The 21081-nt window shown below is 42.7% G+C and overlaps 1 protein-coding gene, 1 long non-coding RNA gene and 1 other non-coding gene across 3 annotated transcripts in view; 1 reads left to right on the top strand and 2 right to left on the bottom strand.

Annotated features, from left to right (window-relative positions):
- Nucleotides 1-17553, top strand: part of VDAC1 (voltage dependent anion channel 1) — a 26925-nt gene extending 9372 nt beyond the window's left edge. The window contains exons 2-9 of the mRNA XM_047084588.1: nt 1126-1198; nt 1693-1742; nt 2891-3043; nt 3128-3180; nt 9747-9974; nt 13603-13753; nt 15627-15684; nt 16609-17553. Coding sequence (XP_046940544.1) covers nt 1132-1198; nt 1693-1742; nt 2891-3043; nt 3128-3180; nt 9747-9974; nt 13603-13753; nt 15627-15684; nt 16609-16700 — 852 coding nt within the window. The 5' untranslated portion in view covers nt 1126-1131 and the 3' untranslated portion in view covers nt 16701-17553. The remainder of the gene's footprint in view (nt 1-1125; nt 1199-1692; nt 1743-2890; nt 3044-3127; nt 3181-9746; nt 9975-13602; nt 13754-15626; nt 15685-16608) is intronic.
- Nucleotides 7260-7362, bottom strand: LOC124523133 (U6 spliceosomal RNA). Its single transcript, XR_006964928.1, has one exon. It is a non-coding gene; the product is annotated as a U6 spliceosomal RNA (small nuclear RNA).
- LOC124515621 (uncharacterized) lies at nt 17427-21081 on the bottom strand. The gene is made up of 2 exons (XR_006962852.1): nt 20918-21081; nt 17427-18019 (listed from the first exon to the last, which is right to left on the bottom strand). It is a non-coding gene; the product is annotated as an uncharacterized LOC124515621 (long non-coding RNA).

The following is a 21081-nucleotide window of genomic DNA, read 5'->3' as shown; positions in this document are numbered from 1 at the left end:
TGGGATATATGCAGGCTCAGTTTGGAAATTTAGGTATACTATATTTTAAAAATTAATAGAACCATCCTTGGGTTAATTGGATTCCTGCTAATTAGGGCTGATAATTTGGGAAATGGAGAAGATGCAGATCATGGTGCTTTCTCATGACTCCTTTCCTCCTGGATGGAGCACACTGTGTGTGTGTGTGTGTGTGTGTGTGTGTGTGTGTGCGCGTGTGTGCTCGCGCTGTCCTGGATTAGGATTTTAATTCTGTGTATGTAATGCGTCAGAATACAGCCTCTCAGGGACACAGTGTGGCCTTAGGGAAAGGACTCTGAATTACTTGCCTTTCTTGAACCCTGAGGTGTTTAATAAATGCTTGTTGACTTAGTGATATGCAACAATTTCAAGTAGTACTTTAAAAAACAAAGTCACATTGTAGCTCAATAAATGTTTGTTTGAATTATTTTTTTTTGGCAGGGCGAGAGGATGTGGTTATATCTCCTTCCATGTGAAGAGTTGCCTAATTGTTAGGTTTTACTGTATTCTCTGTGAGGAATCTGATACTCAAAAAAATGGGGTCCCCTGAAATACAAAGTTTTTTGAAAAGTTGCATTTATTCTGGCACATAGTAGGTACTCTGTAAGTATTTTGTTGGAATGGATGAAATCAGAGCCATATGGAAAATAAGATGGCCTGAAAAGCTCTGATTTCTGTTCAGTACACTGAATGCCATAGCAGCCGACATTTTGTAAGAAGATATGTTTTATTGGCAAGAGTCCTGCGATTCAGTAAAGTAGCTGGCTCGTGGGAATTTGTCTTTGACAGTTAATTCATTCAGCAAATGTTTACCGACTGCTGCTATATTCTGCACTTGTGCTCAGTCCTGGGGGTGCTAAGGAAGAAGAGGCCTAAAGGCAGGCTGGTCTGCTGTTGACAGAACTTACCTGGGTGTCTCCACCTCTCAACATGAGGAGGCACGAGAGAGCAAGGCTTCTTCTCTGTGCACACCTGGGAGAATAAAGTGCCTGGGACTCTGTGCTGATGATTTTTATTGGTGGTTAATTATAGCTAATAATTTTTATTGATGGAAAACTAATTTCCCTAATTACTGATGTGTGTCTTCTGGTGATTCTTTTATTGTAGCAGAAGATGGCTGTGCCTCCCACGTATGCTGATCTTGGCAAATGTGCCAGGGATGTCTTCACCAAGGGTTATGGTGAGTGTTTCGGAGCTAATGGGCTGGGTTGGCATGTTTGGGATTTTACCCATCACAGTTCGGGAGACCTGGGTGGGTCAACTCTCAGAACTTTGATGTCGGGGGGAAAAAAGACAAGCCTACTATGCCTAATAAAGCAGTGTTGGTTTGTACACCTGGTAAGGGCAGGCTTACGAATCGCTGCAGACAAGTGGACGCCCTGGTTTCTTCTCCCACAGGTGGGAGCAGCTCTGTGTGTGCCGTGGTCATGGAGTGCAATTTCTAAGTGTTGCCCATCCTTAGGCCTGTGCTCGCACTGTCCCGTACCTTTCCCTGTCATTCTGCTGGGAGCGCACAGCCACTGTTCGGTAGCCAAAGTTCCACATGTAGGCAGGCAGCAGTGGAGACAGGCACCCTGCACACTCACGGCATCTTGAAACAGGAGAAGGGAGGCAGAGATGCTGCTCTCGAGCTAGTTATTTAGCCTATTAACAGTTCCCATGTTCTTTCTTTAGGATTTGGCTTAATCAAACTCGATTTGAAGACAAAATCTGAGAATGGACTGGTGAGTTGTCTGACCGACACGGAGCGTGGGGGTTTATCGTAGATCAGTGGAGAGGATGACTACCGTGTCCTGGGTGGCAGAGTCCAATGAAAGGACCTTTTCTTTTTATAAATTAAAATTTTTTATTTTTTTGAGAGAGAGAGAGAGTGCGTACATAAGTCGGGAAGGGGCAGAGGGAGAGAGAAGGAGAGAATGTTAAACAGGCTCTGTGCTCAGCAAGGAGCCTGACATGGGGCTCATTGTCACGGCCCTGAGATCATGACCTGAGCTCAAATCAAGAGTTGGACACTTAACTGACTGAGCCCCCCAGGTGCCCTGAAAGGACCTTTTTGATTGTGGCAGTTTGTGGTTGTCACATTCATCGCATCCTGTATGGGATGGGTGGTCCAGGGGCATGCTGCTGATAGGTCCCTAGTTTAGCAGCTGTTAATACTCACTGAGTTAATAAACTCTGTTTTATTTTTCCTTGTTTCTTTTTAAATTTTTTTTTTTTTAACGTTTATTCATTTTTGAGACAGAGAGAGACAGAGCATGAACGGGAGAGGGGCAGAGAGAGAGGGAGACACAGAATCAGAAGCAGGCTCCAGGCTCTGAGCCATCAACCCAGAGCCCAACGCGGGGCTCAAACCCACGGACCGTGAGATTGTGACCTGAGCTGAAGTCGGACGCACAACCGACTGAGCCACCCAGGCGCCCCTCCTTGTTTCTTTTTAAAATTGAGCTGTTTTCAATGCCACCTGATTATCAAAAAAAAAAAAAAATTAGTAATCCCTTTTAGACTGTGTGTGTGAGGATTGTTGGAAGGAGGACGTTTTGGGGTTGATGTACTCCAGTGTCATCTTGAGCTCAGTGGTTTTGGTCTGTATTTGGCTGGAAGTATTGTGGAAGCGGGATTGTCTTCCTGTCCAGACTGATGTATTACCAGGGCGGAAGGAAGCTGTCTCCTGACAGAGAATTCCCCATAAGAGTCTTTTAACTAACAGGGCTCTTTAATCCCATCTGTATTTAAATATTGAATTGAATTGTAGAAGTAGCCTTTGCCTCCACACATTCAGGTCTCACCTCTTGCATAGAGGAAAGTCCGTTCCATTTAGGATGCTTCAGTGGAGCCCTGGGGAACAGGCCGTGACTCTCTCTCTGCTTTACAGGAATTTACGAGCTCAGGTTCTGCCAACACTGAGACCACCAAAGTGACGGGCAGTCTGGAAACCAAGTACAGATGGACTGAATACGGTCTGACGTTTACGGAGAAATGGAACACTGACAACACATTAGGCACAGAGATTACTGTGGAGGATCAGGTAATGGTGGTCACTGCGAAGAGACACGGTTTTATTCTGCTGCCCTGCCTTTGACTAAACCTGGCACGTTTCTTTTCTGTTCAGCTTGCACGTGGACTGAAGCTGACCTTTGATTCATCCTTCTCACCAAACACAGGGTAAGAATGTCACGTGTTTTCTTAGCAAGGACGTTTAACAGTGTTTTTTCTGTTTGTTTTAAAAAATTTTTTTAAATGTTTTATTTATTTTTGAGACAGGGAGAGACAGAGCATGAATGGGGGAGGGTCAGAGAGAGAGGGAGACACAGAATCTGAAACAGGCTCCAGGCTCTGAGCGGTCAGCACAGACCCCGACGTGGGGCTCGAACCCACGGACCGAGAGATCATGACCTGAGCCGAAGTCGGATGCTCAACCGACTGAGCCACCCAGGCGCCCCTTAAATTTTTTTTAATGTTTATTTTTGAGAGAGAGAGAGAGAGAGAGAGAGTGAGTGCACATGAGCATGGGAGGGGCAGAGAGAGAGGGAGACACAGAATCCAAATCAGGCTCCAGGCTCTGAGCAGCACAGAGCCTGACGTGGGGCTCAAACTCATGAACTGTGAGATCATGACCTGAGCCAAAGCTGGACGCTTAACCGACTGAGCCACCCAGGCACCCCTAACAGTGTTTTATAGTGAGATTCTGTGCTGTGTGTTGTGGCCATCCTGGCTTCATCTGTGGAGGGCTACAGGATTTGTGTGGTCCAGCAATGCTGTGTTTCATGTGAGTGAGGCTGCTGGGAATGTAAGCGGCCAAGGCTGTAGGCAGCCGGCGGTGTTGGGAAGCAGTGTCTGAGCGATCATTGTTGCCAGCCCCAGTTTTCAGGCTGGCAGGGCCCTTTCCCCAGTTTTCTACATAGGAGCACTGAGAGAGGATGGGTTTTAAGTGCAATGTGGCTCCTGAGGCTGCACTTTTTGCCCCATGTCCCCCAGCCACAAACCAATTATGCTTCACTGTTATTGGGCTCATCAGGAGGCAAGACCGTGTGTTGGTTGCCTCAGCCCCTGGTGCTTTTCAAAGTGACTAGATGGGACACATGTTGCACAAATAGCATGTCGGGTTCCCTTACATCCTACACCCAGCTTCTCCTAATGTTAACATCTTACATAACTATGATGTAATTATCAGAACCAGGAAATTTATATGGCTGTCATACATTTAACTAATCTGTTGTCCTACTGATGTCTTAGTTCTGGCCCATGACCCATTTCAGGATACTAGATTGCATTTAGTCCTCAAATCTCTTTGGTCTCCTCTAATCTGGAACGTAGTCTTTCTTTGTCTTTCATGACCTGGACACTGTTAAATAGGATTGATGAATTATTTTGTAGAATCCTTCAGTTTGGATTTGTCTGATGTTTCCTCATGGTCAAACTCAGGTTATGCATTTTTATTATATTATGTTATATTATTGTTATATTATTTATTTTATTATCTTATAACACTTCTGTTATACAGCCACAGAAGTGATGTTGGGTCTGTCTTGTGCGTGATATCAGGATGTATATGTCAGTATTCTTTACTGGTGATATTAACTTTCATCACTTGATTAAAGTGGTCTTTGCCAGGTTTCTCTATGAAGTTACTTTTCTCTTTGTAAATGGGTATGTCGGGAGATACTGTGAGACTATGTAAATATTCTGTTTCTTACTTTTTGAAAAACAAAATTAGTATCCATAGTGATTCTTGCCTGCAACTAGTATGTTTGGTAAAGATTTTCTCTTCCCATCATGCCTTCTGCATTTATTAATTGGGATTCTACTCTAAGGAGGAGCTCTTCCTTCTCCATTTATTTATTGAATCATTTATTTATATTGATATGGATCCACAGACATTTATTTTATTCTGTGGGTTATAACCTATTACCACAATATATTTGATTACTCATATGTTTCAGATATGGCCATTGGGCGTGTCTCCAAGTGTGCTTTTGATAATCCCCTGTCACTTCTTTTGAGCTCTACTTCGGAAGATATAGCAGGCTCATCTTCTGCTCTAGTCCTGCCATCAGGCATTTCTGCAAGGAGCTTCAGTTCCTTTTATTGAAGAATGGCATGTAGAAACCAAGATTGTGGGCACAGTGTGTCCGCATTGCTCCTGGGTATTTGAGGCAGGTTTTGATGGTTTATGGAGATTGGAAGTGAAAGCTGGCTTTCCAAACCTACTGAGGCGGATAGCCTGGGAAAGCATCGTGGCTTCTGAAGGAGCTGAGCGTAGACCACATAAGGATGAGGCTGCAAACTCCTCTAGGGACCAGCCCCCACATTGAGTACCTACCACAGAAAAACCAGATCGTTAACTGGATATCAGAGTCATGCCTCTCTCAGGTGCTTGTCAAGTTAGTGCTATTGTTTAAGTAGCTTAAAAAAAAAAATCCCAGTAATACTTGAAAGAGGGAAAACTCCAAAGACGTGGAGTGTTGCATTAGAGCAGAAGCCTGGAGAGAAACCTGAGTCACTGCCCGAGCACTGCCTATTCTCTGGGGACTTTGTGCTCCTGGCCAGAATTCATTGAGACAGGGTAAGGAGGCACCATGTAAATGGTCTGGGATGGTTGGTCCACACCACTGGTCAGAGGCCCTGCCACAAGCAGCACGCTTTGGTCAGCAGCAGCTTTTTACCCAGTGGTTATAAGATGCCTGATTTTTACAGTGCTGGTCTCCCTCCCTTCCTAAATGTCAGCCTCTGAGCAGCTGCCTTTCATCAATCACCCCACCAGCATGGTGCCAGTTGGATAAGCCAAAACCCAGGTTGCTTCCTCCAAAGGGTAGGCAGACCAGAAGAGGTTTATTTTATTTTGAGAGAAAGAGAGAGAGAGAGAGAGCACGCATGAGCAGAGGAGGGGCAGGGAGAGACAGGGAGAGAGAGAATCCCAAGCAGGCTCTGTACTGTCAGCTTGGAGCTCTACACAGGGCTTGATCTGACGAACCATGAGATCATGACACCAGGTGCCCCTATTTTGAGTTTTTCTTATTGACAGATAATTTGTTTGGTTGTTATTCCTTTCCTTCAAAGCTTGTGAAAATGTACCAAAGCAACTTGAACAAAAGTTGTAAGCATCATTGTCACTTGTGAAGGGTGTTGGCTTTATTTTCAACCATGACCTCGGAAAGTCTCATCTCCTTGATGACTTGGAATGTTTAACCTTAAATTTTTTGTTATAGAAAATTTCAAACATACTAAAGACTAGTATATTAAACACTCATCAGGGGGGCGCCTGGGTAGCTCAGTTAAGCCTCCGACTTCAGTTCAGGTCATGATCTCGCGGTCCTTGGGTTCAAGCGCTGCCTTGAGCTCTGTGCTGACAGCTCAGAGCACGGAGCCTGGTTTGAAATCTGTGTCTCCCTCTCTCTCTGCCTCTCCCCTGTTTGCTCTCTGTCTCTCTCTCTGTCTCTCAAAAATAAACATTAAAAAAAAAAATAAACCTTCATCATGTTACCATCACCCAGCTTTAATAATTATCAACCCATAGCTAATTATGTTTTATTTATGCACTCACAATCAGTCTCTTCCACCCTCAGATTATTTTGAATAACAGTTATTGCATAATTTCATCTGTAAATGTTTTAATATATATCTTTAAAAATTTTTTTTTAATGTTTATTTATTATTGAGAGACAGAGAGACAGAGCATGAGCATGGGAGGGGCAGAGACAGGAGAAGACACAGAATCCAAAGCAGGCTCCAGGCTCTGAGCTGTCAGCACAGAGCCCAACATGGGGCTCGAACTCACAAACTGTGAGATCATGATCTGAGCTGAAGTCGGACACTTAACTGACTGAGCCACCCAGGCGCCCCAATATGTATCTTTAAATGATGATTTTTTTTTTTTTTAGTTTATTCTGAGAGTACAAGTGGGGTAGGGGCAGAGAGAGAGGGAGAGAGAATTCTAAGCAGGCTCTGAGCCATCAGTGCAGAGCTTGACATGGGGCTTGAACCCGTGAACTGTGATTTCATGCCCTGAGCCGAGATCAAGAGTCAGATGAATTGACTGAGCCACCCAGCTGCCACTTGTTTTTATTTTAATTCTGGTAGTTAACAGTCTTGTGTATTAGTTTCAGGTGTACAATATAGTGATTCAACAATTCCATACATTACCTGGTGCTGATCATGACAAGTGCACTCCTAAGCCCATCACCTATTTCACCCAACCCCTGGCCCCCTCCCATCTGGTAGCTGTCAGCTTGTTCTCTGTAGTTAAAGATTTGCAACGTTTCACAAATTTGTATGTTGCCCTTCTGCAGGGGCCATGTTAATCTTCCCTGTATCGTTTCAGTTTTAATACATGTGCTGCTGAGGCACACATTTTTTAAAAAAAGTTTAGTCACAATATGATTACATTGTAAAAAATTAGTCATCTTTCTTTAATATTGTTAAATCTCTAGTCCGATCAAATTTACATAATTTCATAAAAAAAACTTTTTTTAATGTTTATTTATTTCTGAGAGAGAGAGAGAGAGAGAGAGAGAGAGAGCACAAGTGGAGGAGGGACAGGGAGAGAGGGAGACACAGAATCTGAAGTAGGTTCCAGGCTCTGAGCTATCAGCACAGAGCCTGATGTGGGACTCAAACTCCTGAGCTGTGAGATGATGACCTGAGCTGAAGTCAGACACTTAACCGACGGAGTCACCCAGGTGCTCCTACATGATTTCATTTTTAATTTACAGAATCAAAAATTGTCCGTGCAAAATTGTGAAAATTGGGTCATTTGCCTCCTTAAATCTCTTTAATTTTTAGATTCTCCTCTGCCTTTTTTCCCCCCCTTCTAACTTATTTGTTGAAAGTAGGTCATTTGTCCCATAAGATTACACATAGACTAAACTATGCTGTGTGTATCTCTATGGTCATTAAAAAAATTTTTTTTAATGTTTTTATATATTTTTGAGACAGAGAGAGACAGAGCATCAGCAGGGGAGGGGCAGAAAGAGAGGGAGACACAGAATCCGAAGCAGGCTCCAGGCTCTGAGCTCTCAGCACAGAGCCCAATGTGGGGCTCAAACTCACAGACTGTGAGATCATGACTTGAGCTGAAGTCAGACACTTAACCGACTGAGCCACCCAGGCGCCCCTCTCTATGGTCATTTAACTTGTTACCCTGTCCCTCATATTTACTGTGAATTGGTAAGTCTACAGGCTTCATTGCATTTAGATTCCATTGGGGAGGGGAGAGGGTAGAATAAAAGTGGTGACATATGCTTCCATTGGATGTGCATAGAAGGCTGGGTTTTTTCTTTGTACGTTAGTGCTATTCACAGTTCACTCAGGGGTTACAGACTGGTGATAATTCCACTTTAATCATTCATTCTTCATTTGTTAGGTAGAATATTTCGATAAAAAGAAACTTCTTTTTTTTTCAATATATAAATTTTATTGTCAAATTGGTTTCCATACAACACCCAGTGCTCATCCCAAAAGGTGCCCTCCTCAATACCCATCACCCACCCTCCCCTCCCCCCCCCCCATCAACCCTCAGTTTGTTCTCAGTTTTTAAGAGTCTCTTATGATAAAAAGAAACTTCTAAACTATTGGTTACTCTGAGATAGTGTAGGAAAGGTGGAATAAACATTTGCTTCCTTTTTATTTACTGTTTCAAAGTAACACATTGGTTCTCTAGTCTCTAAAGATGCCCAGTGTCTGTGTTTTAAGTGTCAGTATGAATGAATTCATAGATTTAAACATATTTGATATGTTTCAATCCATTGCCAGTATTTTTTTTTCCAAATTTTGTAATGTTTATTCATTTTTGAGAGACAGAGACAGAATTCGAGCAGGGGTGGGGACAGAGAGAGAGAGAGGGAGACACAGAATCTGAAGTAGGCTCCAGGCTCTGAGGTTTCCCAGCCCCCATGACTGCAGGGTCCCGGGTTCTACATCTGTACCCAGGTCTCTGAAATACATGCTCATTGGGATCTCATGAATACCGAGTTAAAAGCTATCTGTCATATTTACTTAGGAGGGATGTACCTAGTATTTGTTTATTTACTAAGTGAACCACAAAGTAAGAAAGCAACCATCTCCTTAAAAGCTGCTGTTTAGGAGCCCTTGGGTGGCTCAGTTGGTTAAGTGTCCGACTCTTGGTTTCGGCTCAGGTCCTGATCTCAGGGTGTTGTGAGTTCAAGCCCCACATCGGGCTCCATGCTGACAGTGTGGAGCCTGCTTGGGATTTTCAGTCTCTCTCTCTCTCTCTCTCTCTCTCTCTGCCCCTCCCCCACTTATGCTCTCTCTGTATCTTTTGAAATAAAAGCTTGAAAAAAAAAGCTTCTGTTTAGATAGATGCCTTCATGACAGATACACTGTGTCTTTTTCATAGACTTGAAGAATAGCAAAGATACATCTGTTTCATAATTACATGAGCGCTCTACCTAATAAATGCCTGTGTAGGCCATTACATTAGGCATAGGGAGAGGTTAGTAAAGGAAAATTACTTAGTGCCCCCCTTGCCTGTGTTCTCACTTGATTATTGAGGCATTTCTGCAGATGGGTTTGTGGTTGAAGAGAGGTTGTGGTCTTCCATTGGGGCACAGCAGCTGCTTAAGGGAGATCTGGGGTGTGCTGACTTTGCCCTCCATCCCTGTATATAACCTGAGCTTTAAAACTTTTTTTTTTTTTTTTTTTTTGCCTTCTTTTGGTATGGTTGTCACAAGGTGAGTAAGCTTATGACTTTAATACAATTTCTTTTCCTTCAGGAAAAAAAATGCTAAAATCAAGACAGGGTATAAGCGGGAGCACATTAACCTGGGCTGTGATGTGGATTTCGACATCGCCGGCCCTTCGATCCGGGGCGCTCTGGTGCTGGGCTATGAGGGCTGGCTGGCTGGCTACCAGATGAATTTTGAGACTGCAAAGTCTCGAGTGACCCAGAGCAACTTTGCAGTTGGCTACAAGACTGACGAATTCCAGCTCCACACTAATGTGTAAGTGTACGTGAGTGTCGTGTGTAAGTGTGTGCAGGAGGGGGATTGCTTTTCAAGCTCACATTTTAATCACTTTAAAGTGAGTGTTTTGACATCACATGAGCCACATGGCCTGCTGGTCTTTTTCTGTTTCCCACCTGTCCAATTCTGGAAGTGGTTTAGGCTCTTTGTGTTCTAGAGACGGTCGGAGCTGTCACTGGTACACACAGAATGACTGATCAGTTACAGCAAGGGCATGATGTCAGTCCAGTGGAGTGTCCCTTCCCTTTGTGGACATTGGAACTCCTTTCATTGTTAGTAACAAAATAGTGGGGAAAGGTGTGGCTGTCCCTCTTTCTCTGTAGGAAGCCTGAGGTCAGCTTGCCATGCTTAATGAAACATAGATCTGAGACACCAGGTTAGGGGATGATGATCTCAGTTCCATACAGTGTCTTCTCATGGCAGAGCATGCAAAAGTTGACTAACTACCAGATAGTACAGTGAAGGGAAGAGAAAAGTTCAGACTGGCTTAGAGAGCCCCTTGTAGTTAAGCTTGGGAATTGGAGTGCAGTGGAGTGCTGATGTAGGTGAAGGGAAATGGATGTTTCATCTCTAAAATCCCAATGCCACAATTGGGGGACAACTTTTTCGGATTTCTTTCTTTCCACTAGAGGTCACTAAAGGAGTGACTTCTTAAAGTTAAGTTAAGTGGTACATGTATAGTATTTAATAACATTTCCACTTACAAAGTTTTTTGAAAAATTTTTATACAGTAGTTCCCCTGTAACTGCCATTTCACTTTTTGCGATGTCACTTACCCATAGTCAACCACGGTCCAGAAGTGGATGATCCCCCTTCTGATGTATTTTTGGAAGGTCAGCGGTAGTCCAATGTACGTCACAGGCCTGTGTCACTCACCTCACTTCATCTCATCATGTAGGCATTTTATCATCTCACATCATCATAACAAGGCCATACATAGTACAATAAGGTATTTTGAGACAGAGAGCACATTCATATGACTTATATGACAGTATGTTGTTATAATTGTTCTATTAAAATCATAAAAGTTATTGTTGCTGATCTCTTACTGCATCTACTCTATAAATTTTGTCATAGGTATGGATATGTAGGAGAAAATGTAGCATATATGTAGGGCTTGGTACTGTCTGTGGTTTCAGGCATCCCCTGGGGGTCTTGGAACGGATCCCCTACAGATAAGGAAGGGCTACTATAATTAGTATAATTAACATAACAGAATTAATATAACATCTATTATTTTGAGTTTTGAGTTTATTTATATTTATTTATTTTAACATAACAATTAATATAACAGATCTATTTTAAGTTTTGAGTTTATTTATTTATGTTAACATAACAGAATTAATATGATATAACAGATCTATTATTATAATAAGTTTTGAGTTTATTTTTTCAATGTTTATTTTTGAGAGGGAGAGAAGCAGCGTGAGTGGGGGAGGGGCAGAGAGAGAGGGAGACACAGAATCTGAAGCAGGCTCCAGGCTCTGAGCTGAGCCGTCAGCACAGAGCCTGATGCGGGGCTTGAACCCATGAACCGCAAGAGCCGAAGTCAGAAGCTTAACTGACTCAGCCTCCCAGGCACCCCTATTTATTTATTCATTTTTAAAGTTTATTTTTGAGAGGGGGGGAGGGGCAGAAAGAGAGGGGGGGTGGGGACAGAGGATCCAAAGCAGGCTTAGCTGACAACAGCGAGATCATGACCTGAGCCTAAGTAGAAAGCTGGACGCCCAACCAACTAAGCCACCCACGCACCCCAGTTTTGAGTTTTTTGAAGCTAAAAAGTCATAGGAAAACCAGAGTAATGGACAGTCCAGTGGTTTCTGGAGTGGGAGTGGGGGAAAGTGTGACTGCCCAGGGGTGGTGTGAGGAGATTTGGGGGTGGTGGAGCTGTTCTGTATCCTGATTGTGGTGGTGGTCACACAAATCTTGTACACGTGTTAAAATTCATAGAAATGTACACCCCCCCAAAAAAAGTCAAAAAAGGTATATAAATTCAAAAAAAGCAACATACAAAAATGTCACAGGAAAAAGGGCACAAGCAATAGAAGTGTTTTTTAAGTTAGAGTTATGACTGAAATGGAAAGTCCTTCCTTGGTGTCGAATTGGAAATTGGCACCAATTCTAGGAATAGCAATGGCCGTTACTGTTTTCCCCACATACCTGAGCCTCACATACCTGATTTTATTAAGTGGACACGGTTTATTTTTAGCTGGCATGGAAACTGCCGACACAGCCATCTGGGTTGTCCTAGGGCTTGCAGAGGTCCAAGTGTCATAGTTGTGCTCTGTGCTTCATGTAGATGAATTTGAACAATGACTTCCCTCTGTTTATGGTTTTGAGAGCTCCCAACAGGAAGGCAGTGTTGCTGGTTTTAGAATATAATGAAAAATCTGACATTTTTTAGATACACATGTGAGCCCAAGAAAATTTCCCGATTTCAGTTATACTAAAGTTAATCAAAAACTTTAGTTTTGTCTGTGGCAAGCTGCTGTTCTGTGGACTTTCTGGTTCCCTGCAAATCAGGGGGTGCCTGTCCTGGCCTTGTACTTTCTGGAAGTACAAGGTCTGTATCACTGAATTTCAGGGGAAAACTTGAGCATTTAGAATGTATTTAATGAGCATCTACTTTAGGGAGAGTATATTAGTGAGGAGGGGAGTTTGCAGTGAATCAGCAGTTTGTCCCTGGATTAGTGAGTTCTAAGCTCTTTGCTGAATTCTGGAGTACGTGGGCTCTGCCTTACTAGTTTCTGATGACATTTCTACTTGAAGCACCCAAAATGACGAGGCAGAACTTTGACATTGTTTTGTGTTAAAAATGGAAAGGAGGGGAAAGGGATATTTCCAAAGGCTGGAGTCACTGTGGTGTGTTTGGAAGAGATGAAGGAGTTTGTCCAGTTCGGTTTCAGTCCATTTTTGAAAGACGGGAACATTTTGTAATGCACCAAGTGTCTCCTTTTCATCCCATCAGAACTGTAGAGATTTTGCAGTTTGGGCCAAGAGTATTGCACAGGTGGAAAAGTCTGAATTGCAGGTCAAGTTCTTCTGTAATTGCTGCCCCTCCAGGGGGCTAGGTGGGTTTTGGCTGTGCCCGCCCAGCAGTGGCTGCAGCTGGTGGTGCTAAGGGCTGTAACCTGCCTTCTGAAGAACACGGGTGGCCCAGCCTTTCTTACCATTTCTGGTTGTGTTCTCTTCTCATTTGCTTCTACTCCCTTACCACTGTTATGATAGATGCATTGACAAAAGAGTTAATATTAGCAGCAGCAGCAAAAAAAAAAAAAAAAAAAAAAAAATCACCCAGAATTCCATTTTCTTAGTTGCTGCTTCTATTTTAAAGAATATTTTGGAAGCAGATTTCAAATTCCATGCAGCCTCAGCTTCCTGCCTTTGGGTGTTCCCAATGGTGGTTGAAAACTAGCCTCTCCCTTTGAACCTTCCCAAAGCTGGTGTCTGTTCCATTCCTATCAGGCTTTTCCCTACTTTGGTACTCGTTTTGTGATCATTTTGGTCCATTTACAGCAGCCCTGCCCTCTGTCAGACTTGGACAACTGTGCCCAGCTCCAGCCTGCCTTCAGGGGTGGATGGGCACCTGTGCTTTGATTGTTTGCAGAAACGATGGGACAGAGTTTGGTGGCTCCATTTATCAGAAGGTGAACAAGAAGTTAGAGACCGCTGTTAATCTGGCCTGGACAGCAGGAAATAGTAACACTCGCTTTGGAATAGCGGCCAAGTATCAGATCGATCCTGACGCCTGCTTCTCGGTGAGTACCTGTGGAATCACGCATCACCCAGGCTCCACCTGAAGCTTAGGATGGAATCCTTCTGGATTGCAGGAGTTCCATGCTGGAGCTAGAGATTTTTTTTCTCTATGCAAAGAGTTTGACATGAGGAAAGTGATAATAATAGCTCTTACTGTAGATGCCAGCCACTGTGCGGAGCCCATTATGTGTGGGTTACTGTCTTTAATTCTTACACAACCTATTTGAGGCAGGTGCCTTTAAAAAAAAAGAAATATCATTCCAACCCTGTTTGCACAAATGAGGAACTGGAAATTCAGAGAGGCTGAGGGCAGATGGAGCAGACATCTGGTAAGTGCTGGGGTGCTGGGCCTGGACTTGACCCACACTGGTTTGCTCTGGAGCCTACTCTTATCAGCCCATGTTCCATGCTGCAGACTCTAAAGGGGGGTCACCTTGAATCCTAAGGTTTTATTTTTTTTATTTTTATTGTTTTAATGTTTATTTTCGAGAGATAGGGCAGTCAGGGGAGGGGCAGAGAGCGAGGGAGACAGAGAATCCGAAGCAGGCTCCGCGCTGACAGGGGAGAGCCTGGTGTGGGCTCGAACTCATGAACTGTGAGGTCATAACCTGTGCTAAAGTTGGCTGTTTAACTGACTGGCCACCAAGGCATCTCCCCCCCGGCTTAAAAAAATTATTACTATTATTATTTTTTTTGAGAGAGAGAGGACCCTCAGGATTCATGTTCATTTAATGCTTCTCATTTTTCATCCTCTTGCCAGCTCTTGTATTGGATATTAAGAAACCAGACCCTGGCACTTAGTAGTTGGCATCTAATCTTGCAGACTCGGTGGCATTGCTCGCGGTTGAGTTGCTGCACGATTTTTGCATTAAATCCTGTTGAACTCATCTCTGTTGTCACAGGGCACTGCTGGCTGCTTCCCTTTGGGGTGGAATGCGGAAGTCTCATGTTGCAGGATGGTTATTGTGTAATTTACAAACAGCCCATTTGAAACAGGAACTGAATTTGGCTCCCTTAAAGTTACGCAGTTAACAACAAAGGAAGAGGGGCCTTATTAATTAGATGGTATAAGCAAAAAGGAACAGCCAGATGGGGCCCTTACTGCCAGGAAATCTTTCCCCCTGCTTTGTTCTTTCTTATGGAAGTTGTCAGGTCTGAAAACAGCATTCAAGCAGGAAAATGTACCTTGGCAGCCTTAGCTTTTGCCAGGACTTGGTGTTCTCATGACGTGAGCCTTCTCTGCTCCTGACCTCTCCTTGTTTCACTAGAAAGGGGGTCAGGGGGAGTCCCAGATTTTCCTACAACTCAGGCAGAGGAATGAGGGTAACATTGACTCAACTTCTTTATTGAACTTAATTATTAATTAGCATTCACAAAATGCTGAAATTTAAGTGACTGGCTAGGTCATTCTTTTGCTCCAGTATGATTTTATTTTATTTTAATGTTTTATTTATTTTTGAGAGACAGAGTATGAGCGGGGAAGGGGCAGAGAGAGAGGGAGACACAGAATCTGAAGCAGGCTCTAGGCTCTGAGCTATCAGCACAGAGCTTGATGGAGAGCTTGAACCCATGAACTGTGAGATCATGACCTGAGCTGAAGTGAGACTCTTAACTGACTGAGCCACCCGGGCACCCCATAACTTTCCTTTAACTGACAGTTGTGTTGACTCTTTGAGTTTCTTTTCTGAGACTTTGCTCTCAAATTTGATATATTTCATGTTGAATTTAATGAATCTCATAATCAAAGTGGTCATGAAAAAAGAGAATTTGATTCTGAAGGCCTGAGTTGGTTGGTTCCAAAGCTCTTACTCATTTTGGAGATGAAAACATAAAGTACTTAACAATTTCACTCTGTCTTATCTTTTCCTTGACTAGGCTAAAGTGAACAACTCCAGCCTGATAGGTTTAGGATACACTCAGACCCTAAAGCCAGGTAAGTGTTGCTTTGAAAGTTAGTGAAATTGTTTCTTTGCCTTAAAGAAAAATTGTGCTGGTTTGCTGCTTTATGTTACAGCTTATATAATGCCTGAATAGTACATTATAAACGAGTGGAGAGAAAGTTTTATAATTAAATGTTTATAAAAGTGTGCAGAATTGTTATAAAACATTTGGAGCATAGAAGTAGTAAGTAGGAGAGAAAAAGGCCAAGGCTAGAGTGTTACACTTTTGGTTATTTTCTTCTATCTGTTTTTCCATTGTGTACGTAGTGTCTGATACTTATTTCTAGCAGATTCTTAAAACTAGTCCATAAGTCATCCTCATTGTAAAACCGTTGTGCCGATTTCCTCTGCACAGGTGGCTAGTCCGGCCCATGGTATGTTAGAACTACGGGAGATAATACCACTTTGGGATTGGTTTCGTCAAGTTGGGTCTTTGAACTCTACAAATCTGAGATTACATGATGAAAGAATCAAACTTTTATAGGGAAAATACCAATTAGTCGCGTGCACGTGTGTGTGTTTGTGTCCATGCCGAGAGTGAGATCTCAGAGTCTGATTTATGGTTGGACTTCCTTTCAAGGCACTTTTGCTGAAGAAGCTTACTGCATGGTGCCACTAGAAGAGAGATGATTGTAGCAGGGGCAATGACAGGACAAAGGAAAGTGGACTCCCTAAAGTGGATGTGGAAAGCCTGTGGAATTAATCAGATGGGTGTTCAGTAACAGGGACTGATGGGCCGTGTGGTTTTTTTGCCTGCTGATCACACACAGCTGAAGCAGGTTTTGCATCTGGTGTTGTCTTGCCATTGTGCTTAGGTACTCCTCCTTGTGTTAACCTTTCTGCTCTGTGTTGACCTTTCTTTTTGTTTCTCTCCTCCATCCCTCCCCTTTCCTTGTCCCTGGTTATTCCCCTTGCAGGTATCAAACTGACGCTCTCAGCTTTGCTGGATGGCAAGAATGTCAATGCTGGTGGCCACAAGCTTGGTCTAGGACTGGAATTTCAGGCATAAACAAATACTGTACAATCGTTTAATTTTAAACTATTTTGAGCATAGCTACCTTCAGAATTTAGTGTACCTTTTAATGTTGTATGTCTGGGATGCGAGTATTGCTAAATATCATGTTAGACCTCCAGGTTAAAGATGATTCAGCTTTAAGGTGTTACCCTTTCAGAGGTACAGAAGAAACCCAATTCCAAGAAAAGTCCTTTCAGCTGTAGACTTTGGGGGACCTTGGTGGCCCTCTAGAATTGTCAGGTTTCTTTTTTATCTAGAAATGGCTGCAAGTGGAAGCTGAGACTTCGTAGGCACTTTGTAAACTGGTATTGAGTAAATGGATGAAATTATGACTTCCTGAGAATTAACTTTGGTTTCCTACCCTAATGAAGGAGAGACTCACTGATGGTGTGTACAAACTCATCTGAAAGAGACTTTTTTAGACAGATTTACGTGACCTGTTTCCACCCCAGTCCATCACCTCTTTTACACCAAAAGTAGTCTGCAGGGCGTGGTAGCTGTTTCTTTTGTGCCATTTGGGGTGGAGAAGGTGGATGTGATGAAGCCAATAATTCAGGACTTAATTCCCTCTCATGTTGTGTTTTTTTTGCCCTTGCACCAGAGTATGAAATAGCTTCTAAGAGTCCCAGCTGCAAGCTGGGAAGAGTCTCTGTGACTGTAATCACATGGTGACAACATTCGGAATCTAAATTGGACTTCTGTTATATTCTCGCCACTCAGTTTATTTTTTAGCAGTTTAATGGGTACATTTTAGAGTCTTCCATTTTGTGTGGAATTAGATCCTCCCCTTCAAATGCTGTAATTAACATCACTTAAAGTAAAACTTGAATAAAATATTGAAACCTCATCCTTCTGTTGTTTTTATTATATTAATAAAAGTGTGAATAAACAGGGCATTTGGCATTTGTGTTTGCACTGTATGTGTGTATGTTGTGTGTGTATGAGAGGGGGATTTTTAGTTTTCTGTTGTTGCATAACAAATGACCCAAATACAGTTGCTTAGAACAACACTCAGTATTTATTTCCCAGGTCTCTAGGTCAGAATTCCAGCATGGTATGGCTGGATTTTCTGTTAAAATTCTCATAATGCTGAAATTAGGATGTCTGCCAGACTGTGTTCCCGTCTGGAGCTTGAGGTCCCCTTCCGGAGCTTGAGGTCCCCTTCCTAGGTCACATGGTTGTGGCAGAATTCAGCTCCTTTCAGTTGTAGGATAGTGGCCCCTATTTCCTTGCTGGCCATCAGCTAGGGGCTCCTCTCAGCAAATAGAGACCACCTGCCTTCCTTGCTGCATGGCCCCCTCCCATATTCACAGCTGGAATGGAGTAATTCCATTACTGTCAGATCCCTCTCACAGTTGAAATCTCCTCCAGGAAGAGCCCCAGCTATACTTTTCCCCTTTTAAAAGTTTTAATTTTATTTACTGAGTTACAATTGACATAAAAAATTGTATTAGATGCCCAACATGGTTCAATATTTGTATATATTATGAAATGATCACTACAATAAGGCTAGTTAGCATCCGTCACCACACAGTTACAATGTCTTTTTCCTTGTGATAAGAACTTTTTTTGGGGCGCCTGGGTGGCTTGGTCGGTTAAGCGTCCGACTTCGGCTCAGGTCATGATCTCACGGTCCGTGAGTTCAAGCCCCGCGTCGGGCTCTGTGCTGACAGTTCAGAGCCTGGAGCCTGTTTCAGATTCTGTGTCTCCCTCTCTCTCTGCCCCTCCCCTGTTCATGCTCTGTCTCTCTCTGTCTCAAAAATAAATAAACGTTAAAAAAAATTAAAAAAAAAAAAAACAACTTTTTTTTTATTTTTTTATTTTTTTCTTTATTTTATTTTATTTTTTTCAATATATGAAATTTGTTGTCAAATTGGTTTCCATGTGATAAGAACTTTTAAGATCTACTCTCTTAGCAGCTTTCAAATATACAATACACAGTATTATTAACTCTAGTTACCATGCTGTACATGACATCCCCAGCACTTACTCATTTTATAAGTGTCCCAATCCTTTTAAGGACTCAACTGATGAGGTCGGGCCCTCTGAGGAAAATCTCCCATTCTTGTTTTTTTTTTTAATTTATTTTTTAATGTTTATTTATTTGACAGAGAGAGAGCGAGCGAGCAGGGGAGGGGCAGAGGGAGGGAGACACAGACTCAGAAGTAGGCTCTAGGCTCTGAGCTGTCGGCTCAGAGCCTGACACAGGGCTCAAACTCACAAATCTCAAGATTATGACCTGAGCCGAAGTTGGACGCTCAACCGACTGAGCTACCCAGGTGCCCTGAAAAAAATCTGTTCTTAAAGTCAACTGTGCCATTTAATAACGTAACCACAGCAGTGGCAGCCCATCATTTTTACAGGTTCCTCCCACACTCAAGGGCAGGGGATCATACAATGGCACGGATCATTGGGGTTCGTTCTAGAATTCTGCAATATGTTTAGTTTTTAAAAACGACAATGTGTCAATTTCAAACATTTACAAAGTAGAAGAGTAAACTCTGTTACATTATCAAGCTTCAATAAATGAACATTTTTCTATTCAATAATACACATTTTTTTTAATGTTTATTTTTGAGAGTGTGACTGGGGTGGGGGGCAGAGAGAGAGAGAAGGGGAAACACAGAATCTGAAACAGGCTCCAGGTTCTGAACTGTCAGCACCAAGAGCCCAATGTGGGGCTTGAACTCGGGAACAGCGAGACCATAACCTGAGCTGAAGTTGGATCCCAAATGACTGAGCCATCCAAGTGTCCCAATAATATGTATGTTTTTAGGCAGAGTTCCTTTTTTTTCCTTTTTTTTTTTTTTTTTTAGGTAGGCTCCATGCCCAACGTGGGGCATGAATTTATGACTCCAAGATTAAGAGTCGCATGCTCTTCCGACTGAACCAGCCAGATGTCCCAAGGTAGAATTCCTTTTTATGTATGTTTGGAAGCGACCATGCCAAACAAGTATCACATTTACTTGAATATTTTGTGTAACTGATTACCCAAAACTTGCTTGCCTCAGCATTTGTCATACTGTCTTCATCAGGTTTATGAGGATCTGTATGTTTCAAAGTGAACTTTTGAATTTGTCCAGAGACTTTGACACATAATGGTTGTTAGGTACATCCAGTCAGATGCCAGATACATACTGCTATTTTGAAATGTACACAGGGCCCTCTGAATATTGAGGGTATATTTCCCTCCTCACATATTATCTGCCTATACAGCATGTCAGAATATTGTGCAACTGCCTTAGGTTCATGATATCTCACCAGTAAGAGGACTGAAACACTCTGGTGTGAGGACAAAGGAAGAAAGGGAACAAAGAAGAGAGGATTGAAAGTGTGTTTATTACAGAAAAAAGGCCTATGCCTGGATCTCCCAACAAGCAGAAGCTAGAATCGAGAGGCTTATTCATTAAACTGAGTGATGGTTTCTGTACTCACAGAAGGGAAAGCTCCAAGGGAATTTGGGAAGACTTTGTATCCTGGATACCCTGGGAGGTTTGCAATAAGGGCACCATTCAGTCTCTCTGGGCTTGTGGTGGGCTTAGGCAAATGGACATGAATGACCTCTTAGTTTTCTTAACAACACAGAGTTTGTGTGTTTCTGAGCTGTCACTGGGGCCAGATGAATGTTAAGGGAAATAAGATTCAGGAGAACAGGGGCCCTTCTCTCTTTAGGGGGGCAGCTCAGCTTTGTCTCTGGAAGATAGCAGCAATCTTCTGTGGGAATCATGGAGATCAGAGTGGTGAAACTGTGGGTACAACAAATATCTTGCTTCATGCCACAATGATTTTCCTGGAAATCAATCAAGTGGAAGGAACTTCCATGGTTTTAAGCCTACTGACATTTATTTAAGAAACATTTGCAGAACATACAGACCAAAGCATGTGCCAAGGCCATAAGGGAACTTCCTAAATCTGCATTTTCATATGCTGGGGGTTTTAAAGATTAAATTTAAAAAGTAACAGAAGCTTATTGTAGGAAATCTGGAAGCTGTTTGCACCCTACTTCCTACCCCGCTTTCCTGCTTTTTCTCCATAACACCTTTCCCATTGTATAGTGTATATCTTACACTATCCTCTTCTTCACAAGAAAATAAACTCCACAAAGGTATGTGGTTTGTATTGTTAACAGCTGTACAATGAAATATGAAAGGGTGCTAAGTATTTGTTGAAGGAATAAATGGTTAGGAAAAAGATAAAAAGTAAAACATTACCTATAATTCCACCACCCAGATACGGCAAATGTGAACATCTGTGTTTCCGTTGCCTTTGGGAGAGCGAAGGCGGTTACTTCCTCTTCCAGACCAGTCTATTACCCAGTTGGATCTTCCTTTTAACAATATTTTAGGGGCCTCTGATTGGCTCAGTGTGTAGACCA

This window comes from Lynx rufus, unplaced genomic scaffold, assembly GCF_022079265.1.
Source record: "Lynx rufus isolate CCGP_SWC_20201006 ecotype Redwood Valley unplaced genomic scaffold, mLynRuf1.p SCAF_1, whole genome shotgun sequence".
Classification (NCBI taxonomy): domain Eukaryota; kingdom Metazoa; phylum Chordata; class Mammalia; order Carnivora; family Felidae; genus Lynx; species Lynx rufus.
Note: the sequence above shows the minus strand (reverse complement) of the source record. Positions and strands in the feature narration are given on the sequence as shown.